This window comes from Rhinolophus hipposideros (genome assembly GCF_964194185.1).
Source record: "Rhinolophus hipposideros genome assembly, chromosome: 15".
Taxonomy (NCBI): domain Eukaryota; kingdom Metazoa; phylum Chordata; class Mammalia; order Chiroptera; family Rhinolophidae; genus Rhinolophus; species Rhinolophus hipposideros.
The window spans coordinates 53,923,768-53,940,286 of NC_138061.1; the positions used below are offsets into that span (position 1 = coordinate 53,923,768).

The 16,519-nt window shown below is 44.8% G+C and overlaps 1 protein-coding gene across 21 annotated transcripts in view; it reads right to left on the bottom strand.

Moving 5' to 3' along the window:
* KCNMA1 (potassium calcium-activated channel subfamily M alpha 1) overlaps positions 1-16,519 on the bottom strand; it is a 709,234-nt gene that overhangs the window by 353,522 nt on the left and 339,193 nt on the right. For all 21 annotated transcript variants that reach the window (XM_081075057.1, XM_081075054.1, XM_081075040.1 and 18 more), the window contains one exon: positions 5,925-5,986. In XM_081075057.1, coding sequence (XP_080931183.1) covers positions 5,925-5,986 — 62 coding nt within the window. The remainder of the gene's footprint in view (positions 1-5,924; positions 5,987-16,519) is intronic.

Below are 16,519 nucleotides of genomic sequence, written 5' to 3' on the forward strand. Positions count from 1 at the left end.
AAGGTTAAAGGCATGCCATGACTTCTCAAAAAGGACATAAAGGCGGAGAGCTGGAGCCAATTTCTCAGAATACTACCTAGAAAGACCAGGGTCCCTAAAGGAGCTGGGCACAGAATGAGAGAGCCAGCCTCCTCCTCTCTGCCAAGGGCTGCCCAGCTGTTCACTGCATGGCAAAGGGGGTGCTAATGGTGACAGTGAAGATGGCATTCGCGTACTTTACAGTTTACAGTGCATGTCACGGAGGCGATCTATGCTGTCCTCACAGCTCTACCAGACGCCTGCCAGGAGACTGGGCATGTGGGAGGGGCTGTGTCAACACCTGTGTGCCCAGTCACTAAGAACAGAGCTAGAGGAGGAGGCTGGATATCTTGCATCATTTCAAAGACCTCCATAGCAATGTATTTGGGACCAAATTTTCCTAATGTCCATTGGCCTGACAATGCTAACTTTCTAGGCACACAATGCAGAACTATAACAAATTACCTAAATTCTGCAACTCTCTAAAGAGATCAAAGAATGTCTCTAATGGGGAAGCAGGGCTTCTGTCATTAGCTACCTCGGTGTGCCAAATAACAGGCACAGAGGACTGGGTAAGGATGGGAGGGCAAAGGGTCTTTCTGTTTGGAAACAATCCTGTAAGTGGGAAGAGCCCTCGAGAAACAGTCACCTTTCCTTGTTCTTTGCTAACTCGACCCTATTCCATCACAGAATGCTGCTACTCTCCTGAGATAGAAGAGTTATTAAGCCCTACTTAGGAAGAAATGAATCAAGGTCCAAACAGACATCAGACAGCCCCACCGATAAGTCCCACGTCCTAGAGAGAAAGCTGTCATCGGACCCTCAGAAGCACTGCTGACTTGCTCACTTGGCTCCCAAGGTGAGAAATGGGGAGATGGAGAACAAAAGGGAAACCAAGCCAGATGAGTCAACGGAATGAGACTAAGCGGACTCTCGTTCTTGCAATTCCTCACTAAACCCCTTTAGTCACTTCCACAACCTGGAATTTCACTTCTTGACGCTTGGAAGGGAAAGGCCTGGAGACAGGCTGGATTCAGATCTTGGCTTCATGATTAGCTATGTGGTTGTGGGCAAATGTTGAGGTTTCAGCCTCCTCATCTGTAAAGTGGGACAGTGGAATACTTACTCTGTCAAGTTGTGCGGAGACTTCCACAGGATTGCATGTGTTCTTTATTTTAATTTGCCGAGCACTATGCTTTGCACACAGCACGTTATCCGTGAACTACAGTTCCCTCCAACCACCTGTCCCTCCCTTCCCTTTGGAGGAGAATTTCTAGGCTAAGGGGCGAGATGCCCGGCCCTTTGTGAAGATCAGGGCAGGTGAAATATTTGGGTGACTGGCCAGTTCTGCGACAGCTCTGGGTATCCCTATGACATCAACCACGCCAGTTTTGTTTTCAGAGACTATGAAAACAGTCTGGTCAATTTCTATTCCAGTTTTAAAAACAGTTTTCCTTGACCATAATTAACCGTAGCCATTTTACCATGTGGAAAATATTCAACATTATCACACTGCAGATGTTTCAAATGCGTGAACAAATACAAAATGAATGACTCACTGAACACACACATAAAATTTTAAATACTGGGGGAGACCATTTTCACACAGTAACCCCGCTTTTAGCCTGGAATCAGCCCTTAAATTAGATGCTCTCCAAAAGTTGTTCTGCTATTCTGTCCCCCTTCCTACTGTCCATATCCCCACACAGCACTGCTGACACTGAAGCCAAGAGCCAAGACTGGTGAAAGCAGCAGGCGCCCCCACTGTGCACCAGCGATTCTGGAGCAGATAAAGTAATTAAGGAAAATTTTAACAATGTATAACCTTTCAGCTTTCCTCTGTTAACAGCAGGTAGCTTGCCTTTCAGAGACATGAGTCTGCGTTGAAGTCGCCAGTAAGCAGAACTTGACCTTCACTTTCAGTATATGCAACATTCAATATTCATAACCCATGGAACTATAGCATAAAAAGTAGCAGTTTCAATGTGGATCAAAGGAATAAATATCTTCACACAGGTGAGTCATCCTTTCCCAGAATGCCCCTGGAAAAAATGCAATTACGAAGGGCACTGAGCCTCTCTCTCTTCCACCTTTCTCATGGAATTCCAGAAGCAGCAGGGACTGCTACATTATGCCATCCACGAATCCTGCCCTAATACTGACATCACTTGGACACTCCCCCCATCCCTCTTATTTATTAGGGAAGACTTACTGTTCCTCTGTCAAAAGGAGGAAACAGACAGGGATAGAACCAGCCATGGTGACATTATCACCTATACAACAGCTGGGGGCATTTCTGACTTGGTTGTACAATTTTTTTTTAACTCTGCTTCACAGAGTATCTGAGTCTGTGGGGAAAAAAAAGGCCAGTGGATGTGCCTTAAATTGGGTACGACACCTTTTAAAAGACTGAAAGAGAAATGGAGTTCTTTTGGACAATATCTGCCTCATGTGGCTAGTCAAAGGGAATTCAGGGGGGAAATGGAATTACTGTGTGTGGCAGGGTTTAATGCCTCTCTGTGTCTGTTAAGGAATTGACATTGATGTCTGTCTAAAGACTTGCTGAAACATCTCTCCCAGCTTGGGGGTTTGGAGAGTCTACCACTGGGATGATGAAGCATCATGTTAACAGTTGAATATAATTCTCCCTGGTTTTCAATTCTAGGAGCTCTGACGACAATCCGTCTTGGCTAGATAATAATCACTTGGGATGTTTCTGTGGTGATCACTCTAGGAAAATCAAGACCCAAACAAGGGCTTCTCCAAGCCTTGATTGAAAAAGAACTGCTCAGAGATCGTCTTGGCCTAACAATGGAAAAGAAAAGATGCCTGGGAGACAATGTATTTGAAATAACGCACCCACTGCCTCTTGATAGTAAACTAGGCAGTGAAAGGTTAAGAAGATCACACACCCATCAGCTAGGACATTTATCTGAAGTGCTTTCCTCACCTGCTGCGATACAGAAGTAGAATAACCGCTCCGACTACCTAAGGACTTGCACAACGGGAACTGGCCTGTCTTGACCCTGAACCAGCAGAGCCTCACATTTTGAACCTGTGCTGCTGAGGTATATCCGACCCTTGGGGGAGGCCAGCTCTGGTTAAAATGTACCGAGACAAGCCATTTCACGGGCCATGTCTGCCCAACTAGATTCACACAAGGGAAAGCCTATAGATTGTGAGTTTTTTATTTACTTGAAGGTTATAAATAAATACTAACTAAAATTCATCTGAAGAACACTGGGTACCTTTTTCCAGGGTGATGATTTTATATCACTTCCAAGAGAAGTTTAGAGCCTTTTTTCCAAGATGCCTATTTCTTTCCAAATGGCCAGCAAAATCACCAGTGTGTTAAACTGATGACAGTTTTGAATGAAAAAGGTGGATTTTAAGAATTTACATCCTGCTTTCTATTTGCATTTTATGTGTGGATAGAACTTCACTTTATCTTGTTCGCTTTGTTTGATTATAGTTTGTCTAGCAGGGTTTTTTTTGTTGTTTGTTTGTTTTTTTTAATCCCTGGGACTCTATGGATTTATCATAAAGGTTACTTTAATTCTTCCCCTTATTTAAACTGGGCATGCTTGGTGGCTGTCCCCAGAAGGATGGCAGACTCTTTGGCAGACTATGCCCATCAGGTCACCCCCACTTTATGGTTTCAGAACCAAAAGAAGTAATGCAAATGAAAAGCAGGAAGGGCTGCATACTCAAACAAACATAAGGTCTTCTTAGGTACAAGTCCTTCTATTCCAAACCACACAGTTTAGAGAAAAAGACTAAGTCTAGGAGACTGGGACAGTCCCTGGGAGGGCGGGAGTGTGAGGACAGCCGTGGGTCTAAGATTTTTGGCATTATGGCCAGGGAAAGCTGAAAGCAGGATGGAAGCGCCATTCTTGGAATAGATGCTTTGCAAGTCCATAACAGAACCAGAACCAGGAAGGACCCCCAATGCCGGCTTCCTCAAGGCTTAACAGAATCAAAACTACATCCAAAGGGCACTGAAGTAGCACAGGGCATCCCAGGAAGAGGCTCTTGCCTTGGGGAATTCCGCCTCTCTCCATTCTCTCACATGGAGCTAAGGACAGCAGGATCTAAGAGCAAAAGGCGGCCTCGCAGTAGACGTTGTAAAAAAAAGACACAATTCAAATCCACCAAATAAGAGCATTTTATTTAACTGAGAAATACAGAGGAGCAAGAAGGGAAGGAAAGGGAAAGAAAGCTCCTGGGCATCCGTCCTTCTAACCGACCCACACTCACCTCCACGTGGGGCTTGTTCTGTCTGGGGGACACAGACTACATGCCAGCACCCACTTCCTGAGCTCTGGCATGGAAGTTAGCAGGGTACGCACCCCAGGATGTGTGAGAACACTCCTAGGGAGAGAATAGAAAAATAAAACTGGGGGCTTGAGAAGATCCTTGGTTTAATTCAAATATGATCCAGAGTTATTGAGAGTAGATATTTAAAAGGGGCTTACCTTCAATGACACACCCCTTGGAGGTTTCCAGACGTAAAAAGCTCTTCTTCTCTTTCCTGGCCAGGAAGAGCTGCTGGAGGAGTGAGTATACAGAATCCCGTTGCCCGGAAGCCTTTTAAAGGACCCTCCATCTGAGATGGGTGAGGGCAGCCCAGCCTTGTGCCTGGGGATGGGCTAAAGGAACTGATATTGATCTTTTCAGACGGGGCTGACGCCCAGGTGATTGGAGACGGTCTTTCCTTTATTTTCCCTGATGTGACATTTTGACCTTGACACACAAATGCACAGCCTCTTTTGGCTGGTGACCCGAAGCGTCTGAGAAATTCAGAGTTTAGGCATGCATGAAATTGTCCCACTTCTGAGCCACAGAAAAAGAACGCTAAACTCAGAATTCAGATACAACGGAGTCTGTGCCAATAGGGACACCAAATCGGTTTCCAGGGATCAAACTAGTATCCAGCTATACCAAGGCTAGAGTTCAAGGAGTTAAAAACACTCTCCCACTGAACAATGTAGGCAAACAGTTCAAGGCCCCTGTCCAGTTGTCAAGTTCATGTCACCACATGGCCAGTCAGACCAGCTCAGCTCCAGATACTCTCAACTTCGAGACTGCAACAGAATACTCAGAGCAAAGGGTGCACCCAGGGGTGACACCTGCAGGCCCACAGCAGAACTGGCCTCCACCTAGCAGCTCTGCTCAGTGACTTTGCCTCCTATACAGCCTTTACCATCTGTCGCACAGACCCCACCCCAGGCTTACCCTGAAGCACCAGTTCACTCAGCTGGTACCCCAGGATCTGCATGACTGTCCACTCCAGAAATTCTCAGATGGCCATGGTCCTCCACCTTTGGGAATCATCATGAACTCATCCGCCCCATCTCCTTACCTTCACAAGTCAAGAAATACCAGCAAGCGATGCTTCAGCTGATTATTTGGTTGGCAGGTACAAAGGATAGCATCATTCTTTCTAACTGACCTCCAATAAGATTAAAGCATTAGAAACCCTAATAACCAAAGGACCGTACCACCATGGCAAGAATGGCTCATATCCTCACCAGTTGGACTGTAACCCTCCCAGAGGTTGCAATTTTACACCAAAACTCTCTTAATATCTTGACATCTTCAGTGGAAATACTTCATCAGGAAACAGCTATTTTAAAATAAGCAATGCCCAGCAACAAGGCTTGACCTCAGACACCCCTCCTCCCTCTAACCAGCAGACCCCAGGCAGCCATCCTTGTGAGCGTTTGCTTTCCCATTCAGAACAGCCGCCCAGACAACCCTGCCTTCCTCTAAAAGTCATCCACATTAGGAAGCTCTTGCAAAGGTTGGTGTGAAAGTAAATCAATTGATCAATGTAAAGACTCGTGATTGTGTTTAAAAACAAAACAAAAAAAAAAGAGGGCAAGACAATGGATTTGCATACTTACTTTGACGAATCTATGAAGTATATTACAAGTGCACCAATGCTGAGAGCAAAGACTAAGACCACCTGGAAAAGAAGAGAAAAACGCCATCACTTAAAAGCAGACCACTGGGGTGCTTACTTTTTCATTTTGTGACCCATGTGGCCCCAGCTCAGAAATGTGGTGGCAGCTGCCTTCTGATGCCTGCCTGGAATCCCAACCCCTCGCTCCCCAACACTGGCTCCTTGCCTTGTAGTGAGCAGCAACCTCGCTGCCGGCCACCAGGGGTCAGGACAGACCCTGGCAGCCTAAGGCACAGGGTTTTGATGTGGCCCCGCTGTCTCAGGGTCCAGCTGCTCTACAACTGAAGTCAACACACTTCAGTGGGGAAAGAGCAGGTAAAAATTGGTTCTACTATATGTAACCTAGGCCCCCAAGAGAACGCAGATACAGGAATATCATTTTATAACAGCATTACTGACATGGAATTTACATACCATAAAATTCACCACTTGAAACGTACGATTCCAAGAATGACTTTGAATAAATATACCAAATTGTGCAACCATCCCTGTAATCTAGTTTCAGAACATTTGAACATTTTGATTCTCCCAGAAAGATCACTCATGCCCATTAACAGTTACTCCCCATCCCTTCCCCAACCCTAGACAACCACTCATTCACTTTGTTTCTGTACAAGAACTATCAATTGGAAAATATGAGCTTGCTGCATGTACAAATATCTGCTGGGGGAGGGGAGGGTTATAATACTTCTCAAGGATTTTGGAAACCGTTGAGGTGCAGACAGCCAAATCAGGCATGCCAGCTAGATGACAATCCTGGTTCTTCTTTACACTCTTTACTCAAAATTAATCACCACTGATATAAAAGACAGTTTGGCATCTCCTTCAGAGGATACCTGTCACACTAAAGTCCATCAAAGAAATATGTAGCAGATTGGGCTGATTCTGGGCTCACTCAACACTCTCATTTGTCAAACATTCAAAAAGATGTTACCTTAAGGGCCAATAATTAAGCTTGAGAACAAAAGGTAAACACCACCACCTCATACAATCCCAGGTCTCAACAAATACTTTTTCAACAGACTCATATCTTAAAGGGACTGCAGGTTGAAGGGGGTTAGAAGTGTCGGTCTCTTCCGAGTATCTATTAACATCCCTCTGGCATTGGTTAGTAGATAGAAATGAATCCCAATATCTGTAGACTAGGCAAACCCAAGCCGTGTGTGTGTGAAAGAGAGAGAAAGAGAGAGAGAGAGAGAGAGAGAGAGAGAGAGAGAGAGAGAGAGAGACATACACATATCTGTACTGTGTGTGTGTGCCAAAGTGGCTGATAGAAAATGAAATCTGGATATTCATTTAAAACACTGCAAAGCTCCATGGAGTGACTAAGGAGGGACGATGAGCTACACGTGTGAAAACAGACAGTTAAAACAACTGGACACTGTAAGAGGAATATGCAGTTTCATAGCACCTGATAAATTCTCCTTAGGAAAGCAAATGTTAATACACCACTGGGGCCTATTTTATTCTTCCATTTTGTTTTAAAGACTAAAACATGCCCCAGTTGGATCCAAGGAAACTCCTGCAGTCTGTAATTACCATCCACCCAGTGCTAATTCCCCTGGCAGCTCACCTCAGTTTTTCCCCTCACACACGCTCATTCATCCCTTGCAAAGTTATACACAAAGACGAAAAAATAAAAACATAAACAGGCCTCTGTTTTTCCATCATCTGAATGAGACAGCAAAACAAATAGCTTAAGCTTAATTCTGACTTGTGCTATTTCTGAGACATAAGCAGTTAGATCCTGGCCTGACCTCATTCCCAAAATGCTGCACAGAGAAGGGGCGTGGCCATACAGAGGGGAAGGACTTTGTCTTCATTCATAAACAGCTGATCCAAGACTGAGGTCTGTCAATTTGGCTTTGTGTGCCTGTGTGTGTGTGCGCACGCGTGTGAATGCTGAGCTTCTGTCAGGCTTATTCCATTAAACGCTGGAGAGGAAGGAAAAGGTGGGAGGGGAGAGGCTGGGAGAAAAGAGGAAGGGAGAGAAGGAAAGAGAAGGGGAGGGGAAAGGAGAGGAGGAGAAAAAGGAAAAGGGAAAGAAATGAAGCAAGTCATTTCAAATGGCATCTACGTCATTCTGAAAGGAGCTCAAAATCTGACCTCTTCTGCAATGGCGATGATTTCCCAGCCTTGGAGTGGTCAAAATATTATAGCTGATACTAATTTCTCCCAGCTGTCTCCAACTGGCCTGTGATGGGAAATAACGTGCAGCTCATATAAGCAAATCAGCCAGTGACAAAGGGAAGGAACACTGCTCTCCTCTCAAATATCAGCATCTCTCTGATTAAGATGAGGGAAGAAATCCAGGAGGAAGATGACTTCCCAAGTTCCCGGGAACTGAAGATTCTGCTGAGGGGACCTACGCTTGGGTTCAGCTGGAAGGCTTTCTCTCAAGTGCCAAACTGTCCCCCCACCCATCTGCCCCCAGGCATGAAATGACTGATGGGGAGAGGATCTGTTTCTCAGTATTGAAACAACTGTGTGCGTGATTTTTAAACTTGGTAAATGCCGCCGTATCATGTCAGGCTTGATTAAATTGTCAACCTGGATCTGGAACCAGGTGCTGCAGAAAATAAATCAACGCTTTGGATTTCTCGGTAAAAACAGAAACCCAACAGGATGCATCTTCTACAGGCCTTCGCAAAGGACGTGTCCTCTCTGTCATCTCTCATCTCTGTCTCTTTGACAAGTCCCCCGTTGTCTGAGACCCCTACTCTAAATAAGAAACCATTTAGTTTGACTACACAAAATGATTAAATTTTAGCCTAAATGATAATGCTTATGTTATAGAGAGCCCCCAAATAATCTAATCATCTAAGTATTTATTTCACATCTGCTTTGCATAATAAGGCCCTAGGAAAAACCAAAGAAACAAGTCCACCGGGAGTCATAAAACGTAGTCCTCTGGAGAGTAATCCTTATGCAAATGAATCCTCTGCTCATTCATGCGATCAGTGCTCAACTGTACAGCACCGGTATGGTCAACACAAGCTATTGCCTGGGTGGAACACGCCTAAATGAAGGATGAGTTAGGAAGGGGACGAACCCCAGGGGCTCTAGTCAATATCACTCTCGTCCTCAAAATGTCCCTTCTTCCTACACGTGTCTCTTCTCAAAGCCCATCAGTAAGGGGGGAAGCCACTGGGGGTCCATCCATGTGCTTCTACAGACCCAGGACTAAGGAGCACGGAAGCCCCAAGGTGAGGCCAAGAAAAGCGTTAATACCTGAGACGGGAAATACTTGCTGTAATGCAGGGTCTCAGCTCCCGCTCCCCACGCAACAACTCAGGACATGGTGAGGCCAAAAAGGAACACCAACGGAGCCATAGATAGGGGATTCATTCCACTATAGTCTCGCTGGCGGCCAGGCAAGACACAAGAAGTAGGATCCACACGATCTGCAATCTGCCATCCACACTTGCTAACCCCACCTGCTAGCTGCAATCTGCCTACCGCTCCTCTGCCACCCAACCAACCCCCAACCGTCGCCACAGCAGTTATTATCAGTGGCCAATGGCTCACTGGTTACAGCTGATGGCCACCTAGTCACAGCTGACGGCCATCCACTACCCGAGCCAGCACCTTTCCATGTGAGGCCGAGAGCCTAGAAACTGCTCTCTGGGACTCCATCCCCACAGATGTGAAGCAAACAAATCAGGCAAGTTGGCTCTTCAGAGACGCTGCCTGTTCTAGAAGCTGGTTTTGTGTTGCCGGGTTTGGGCCCAAATGCTTTCAATCAACACGTGAGGCTACACGGGTCTTCGGACACAGATTGAAAGGAGCCACCCACAGAGGGGGCTCCCACCAGCTCTGATCACCTCAGAGCTTTTCTTAAAAAAACAGAGATGCCCTCATCCCACTCTGGGATCAACCAGAGAATCTCAAGCTTGGGGAGAGGGGGAAGCTGGGCGACTATTTTTAACAAACTCCTCCAGTGAATCTGATCTGAGGCCAAGAATGGGCGTCTCTGAATTAAAGACATTAGAGGAAACCACTTAGCTCAAGTCAAAGATTAATTTACAAATGTCTCCTTAACAATTAGCCCATTAGGACATATGCAGGAGGCCTGCAGGCTTGAGAATCGTGCAAAAAGTACTCCAAAAAATACAGAGAAGATGAATTAATTCTCTCCCAAGCAGGTTTTACACATTCTGCTCAGCTCCCAGCAGAACAAATGACTCTAATTAATGATTCTGCGTGTTTGATCAGGGCCTAGCCAGCTCCTGGTAGCAGCAACCCCTCCGAAAATGGACAATTTTCCATACATGGTCCTGAAGGCATATGACTATTTTTATTGAGGTATAATTTGTATACAATAACATTTACTATATTTAAAAAAAAATAGACATGAACCAATAGACGCAATAATAGATGGAAATAATAGATGTAACATAACCCGGGGACATTTTGTTTATGAGAGATAACATCACTCCAACATCCAAATGAAAATGTTTGGTCTGGTGAACTTAACTCCAACAAACATTTATTGAACTCCTAGGCACAAGGTCCAGAGGGAGAGACAGAGAAATAGAAAACTAAAATAGCTAGTAACTCAGGGCTGATCTTTGCCGTCAAGGAGCATGGAATCCAGAAGTTTCAATTATTTAGGCATCCCCGGTGAATTTGGTCCATGTTACACATATAAACAGACACTTCTGAAATGTCCAAGGAAGGCTGGGAGAAGAAAGTAACAGCACCTCCACTGCAAACTCCCAGAGTGGAAGAGGAAGGGAGAACAGAAACAAAGGAAGAGAAAAGAAGAGTTCCTGATATGCCAGGTCCACCTGGCTATTCTAGGGAAGGGCAGACCCCAGGCACATCATGACGGACAAGTGGCACAGACAGCACAGGACCCCCGTCGGGACACCTGCCTGGGTTTGACTCTCAGCTCTGCCCCAAGAAGCAGTAGGCTCATAAGCACATCAGCTAACGTCTCTGGGGCCCAGTTGGCCAGTCCTTGAAATGCGGGTATTGGAACAGGTGGTTATCAGGTGGGGACCTTGATGGATTACTGCATACAGTGAAAGAACCAAAAACTTTGGGCTTAGAAAGGCAGCCCTCTTTTATGCCAACTGTATGCAATGTGTGCATAATTATGATTCAATATGATGACAATAAAGTGAGTCACTAATCTGGGTGAGAGGCTTGTTTCTTTCCTAAAATGACGAGTGGGAACTCCATGGACACTCGGGTCCATCATGTATCCTTCCAGTGGGCAATAAGTTGCTCATGCACCATGTCATCCAACAAAACCAAAACCAAACCAGAGGGGCCACTGACCAGCACTGTCCTGGGTCTGTGCCTCGGCTCTGCCATGGCTATCGGGAACTGAGTGGAGGGCATGCCCCAGCCGCCTGGTCTCCTGCCTCTGTGATGCTCGGAAAAGCCTACATTTCTGTAGCTTTTACCACAAGAAGCTCATACTCTGAGTCTCTAAGTGGTTTCTTAAGGGAAAAAGAGAAGGATGTTTTCTTTTTTTCACAATCTGGCAGGTATAGTAATATGTTTTTCTCATTCCTCAACCATTAATGGTTCTCAGTGGAAGATGATATAATCTTGCCACCAAAAAAACCCATAGTTTTTTTGGTTATCATAAATAACAAGAGATTTGTAAGTATAAAAACAATATTTTGACAATGGCATTTAAACATCCAAAGGCCCCTTCAGTTTCCAGTCTACCATTCTGGCACATTACATTTCACTGAAGCAGGTGCTTACACAAAAACGCTGCAAGTGGATTCACTGGACACCAAGACTCCCAACAATGGTAAAAGTGTAGATGTAGTCATGAAATAAAGCAAAAAGAAAGAAGTGATTTCAGTAGTTGGTATTTAGAATTATAGCATTAAAATAAAATCCATGAGACTTCCAGATAAGAATAAAACCATTCAAACGTAAGAAAGCCTAGGTAAACATGCCTATGAATCTGTGGGCATTTAAATCTGGTTCTTCCAAAACTGCAGTACTTTAAAGCCATACTCAGTGTAAAATTGACTGGATTTTTAAGATATATGATATAAATTAGAGAGGGACCCCCTTTCAACTGCTTCAAGTGACTTTCCATGGCTTTTGGTATGGAGAAAAAAGTCCCTGATACAGCTTACAAGGTGCCGAAAACTCAGGCTCTTTTCTTTCTCTCTGGCTTAATCTTATACACACACTCTCTCTCTCTCCAGACTCCAGTCGAGGGAAATTTCAGTTCTTCTTATTCAACATGTGCCCCGCCCCACACTACCACAGGGCCTTTGCACAAGCACATCCCTCCTCCTAGAAGACTTGGCTCCCCTCAGAGAGACTATCCTTCAGATCGCAGTTCTACTGTCACTTCCTTCCCCACCCACCGATCTCAGGGAGGTCCTCCATGAGCAGCGTCTGTATTTTGTAGAACTTAGCACAGCAGCAATTTTACATTTCTTTGTGCAATCATTTGATGAATTCCTCTCTCCTCTGCTGGACTGTAAGTTCTATGAAGACAGGGTGCATGTCCTTTTTTACTTATTGCTCAATTCCCAGAAGCTAGTGAAAATGGCTCAGGAAATATTCGTGAAACAAGTATTTGAAGAAAAAACTGGAGAATGAGTTTGGAGACTGGGCACAGTGAATCAAGCAAAAGAGAGCTGGAAGACTACAGACCCTCAGTGAGTGAGATTCTGGTGTGGAAAACCTCAGGCAGAGGAGAGGAGTAACTCCCTGTGATGGCAGGATACAGGGGACACTTGGCTGACATGCATCGAAGTTGAGGAGGTCGTGGACCTGAGAAGGACACACTGTTCGGAAGATGCAGGTGGACAGATTTGAAGGTGATGGCTAGAGCGGAAGTGGAGAACAGAAAGAGTCAAGGATGGAAGCCATCTGAAGAGTGCAGGGGCGTGGAGGTAAGCAGGTGACAGCATCAGAGAGAGTAGACAGAGTGAGGATTTAAGAAGATGGCAGGAGCCTCAAGAAAAAAAGTGTTGCACAAGAATGGAAGGAGCAAAGTGTCCAGTGGTCCCTGGGCTGTGAAGAAACAAGCAATCTCTACAGAGAGAAGGGAGGGAAAGGACCTGTGGAGAAAAAACAGGTTCAGTGAAGGTGGTGGATGTCAGGTGTGTTAGGTGAAGAAGCTGAGAATTTAGACTGGGGTCAGGGCAAGGAATCTGTAGGAATAAAGGGAAGCACGTGTCCTGAGGAGGTGAGACACAAAATAATGTAAAGGCATAAATAATTCATCAATATGTACGTATGAATGTATGCACACACACAGACAGGATGCAGGGGACACAGAGATACACTAATCACTGATCAATCACAAATTTCGGTCTCTGTCAATATCGATTCACCAACTCCATTCCCAGCACTGTATCTGTCCATTTTCAAATTAGGTAATTTCAAAATTACTACAGATAAAAAGGAAGTCCTGGACAACAATAGGGCTCCTTCTGAGTGTAAGCTACAAAAAAACCAAGTTTATTATAAATCATACATTTGCTGGCATATAACCCAAATTCAGTGCAATCGTGGGCTTTTTGGAGAGGGCAGAGGCAACTGTGACTTATGCAAATAAATATAGAGGGTCCAGTGTCTTGTTTTTTCTGTTTCCCCATAGAAGATTCGGGGGCATAAATGATAAGCCAATTGTCCAATATTTTCCCTTCTGAAGGCTCACGTTGACACAAGTCTGGGGCACGAGCTATGAGAACTTCTGCAGGACAGTGTTCCCTAATTGTCAGAGGAGTGTCATTTATCTTAGCTGGATTTTATTGAACATGCTCATCTCATTTTGCACAACAAGATAATGGAGTAGACACAGGGTGTTTGTTCTCCCATTCCAAACCTCAAGGCCAAGCTGCAGTAACCTGAAAATACAGCAGAGCTCAATGTGTTCCTCTAAGGCTATAACTTATTGTAACTGAAATAAGAAACTGAAGAAATGGGGAGCAACTGAAACATTAAGTCAGAAACTTTTCCTTAAAACCTGTGTGGCTCCTGAGAGTTGAGGTTTAATGACACTGAAATGTTAATGTCATTGTATCAGAAAACTGAAAAGGTTGATTTTTGTATATTTTTATCAATGGCATTAAAACTGATGCATTGACAAGAAAGATAACCTCTTCCATTTGAGGTCTAAAGCTTGAAAGACCTTTCCTGTCCAATTACTGAAAAATCAAGAGAAAAAAGTTCTATCTGCTGGTGGAGCTCCCAAGTTTGCAGCTAATGAACTTTTGGAAAAATTGTCTGGCTTAAGTGCATGTGATTTTGGCCAATTGGGTTTTTAATTTAATTAGATTTGTAAGACAAGAAAACCTCTATAGCACTGTCAGGTTGCCAGTTGCCACTTATTGTCACCAAGAACTAAATTTATGGCCATCTTTACCCTGCTTCTCAAATCTTGCCAGTTCTTATATTAAAGGCACAAATGGAATTGAAAGCAGGGACTCAAACAGATACTTGTACACCCGAGTTCCTAACAGCTTTATTAACAACAGCCAAAGAGTGGAAGGAACCCAAGTGTTCACTGACAGATGAATGGATGAACAAAATGTGGTCTATACATGTGATGGAAGATTATTCAGCCTTAAAAAGGAAGGACATTCTGGCACATGCTACAACATGGATGAATCACGAGGATATTACACTACATGAAATAAGTCAGACACAGAGGACAAATACATGATTCCACTTACATGTGGTACCTAGATGAGTCCAATTCAGAGACAGAAAGTTGAGTGATGGTTGCCAGGGGTCTGGGGGCATTATTGTTTAATGTGTATAGAGTTTCTGTTTAGGCTGATGAAAAAGGTCTGGAAATGGACAGTGGTGATGGTCGTACAACATTGTGAATGTCCTGAAGCCAATGAATTGTACACTTACAAATGGCTAAAACAATCAATCTTATGTGTATTTTATCACAATAAAAAAAGGAAGAGAAGCTCTGAGAACCTGCAAGTAAAATCCAGCAGAATATTTACATTTCAAAACTAAAAACATAACACTTTCTCAGAGGAATATTCCCTGTCCTTTCAACAGCAGTGGGTGTCTCCAAGAAACTTATATTACGTCCAAGTGACTCCTGCCGTTCTGGGATGTTTGATCTTATCCCTTAGTAAGCTAGAATGTCTTAGTTTCCAGGATCTATCTCCATTTAGCCACAGAAACTTTACATGGGCCCCCACCTTCCCCGCCCACTCCCATCTTTGTCTATTACCGATGCAGGAGGTTGACTGAATTTCTTAGGGATCAGGGGTTCTGACTAGAGCCAGACCCTGCTGTGTCTTTTGGCACCTGCAGCTGAAGTCCCAGACGTGACTGGGAGTTTTAAAAGAGTATACCCTTCACCACAATTTAAAAAAAAAAAAAAAGAAAGAAAGAAACAAGAAGAAAAAGGAGGAGGAGGGGAAGGGGAAAGGGGAGCGGAGGGGAGAGGGAGGAAAGAAAGGGAAAGGGAAGGAAAAGAAGCGAAGGGAAGGGAAGAGAAGAGGAGAGGAGTGCCCTTGGCTTACAACCATTTTAAAAACACAGAACAATTTCCTCTAGAAGATAATGGAGTAGACACAGGGCGTTTGTTCTCCCATTCCAAACCTCGAGGCCAAGCTGCAGTAATGACTTGGTCGTAGCCCCTCAGAGGGTTGGAAGGACCATAAAGTCACCCCTAGAAACGACCTAAAATTTCCCTCTTCCACAGTAATGATTTTGCCAACAAAGTTGTGGTTTCGAGAAACCATTGGCAATGCATGGTAGAAAGCTGCGCCACCAAAGCCCCTCAGCATCAAGAGAGCTGGCCAAAGACAACGCACAACTATTCCACTAACAATACAGTATGAGCAGGCTTCAGAATCCGTCATCTGCCCCACGCTGGCCTTCACAGTGGATGGGCATGTTCATGCACTTGGTTCCAAAAGAATTACACCCCATTTTCTCCTCTGTAGAACTGACTGCTGACTGTCCTGAGGGGTTGGCCTTGGCAAACACTATCTGGGAAAGGAATGACGTTAGCGAGCCTTGTTTGTGAAGGTTTACAGAGGGTAAATCCAGGTCTCCAGAGAGAAGGCACTAGCTTGCCCACCTCGGATATCTCTCCCCTTCCCTCACCTCAGGCAATGGGCTTATCTGTGTGTGTGTGTGTGTGTGTGTGTGTGTGTGTAGTTACTACTGAATTCTTACAGATAAGATAACCCTCCAGAAGGAAGTAGAATGTTTCAAGAGCGAGCATTCCGCATGTTCACAAGTTCCCACTCCCATGGCCTGGAAAACCAGAAGGCAGGGCCAATGCAGCACACACTTCCACACATGCAGTCATGTTGCCCCAAGCCAGGGCTGAATGCCCCACCAAACACTCAACTGCTGATCATTTAGAAAGGACCACAGCCCCAGCTGTTGCCTCATGCCTGCAACATCTCACAGATCTCCCCGTGGTCCAGGGAGAAGCAGATGCTAATGACGTCACAAAGGGTAACGGGAGCCCTGGCTCACTAGAGCCCAACAGTCAGAAAACCACAACTCCACCCTCACAGGGCACATGGTAGGGATGGGGGTGGGGTGAGCAGAGTCAGG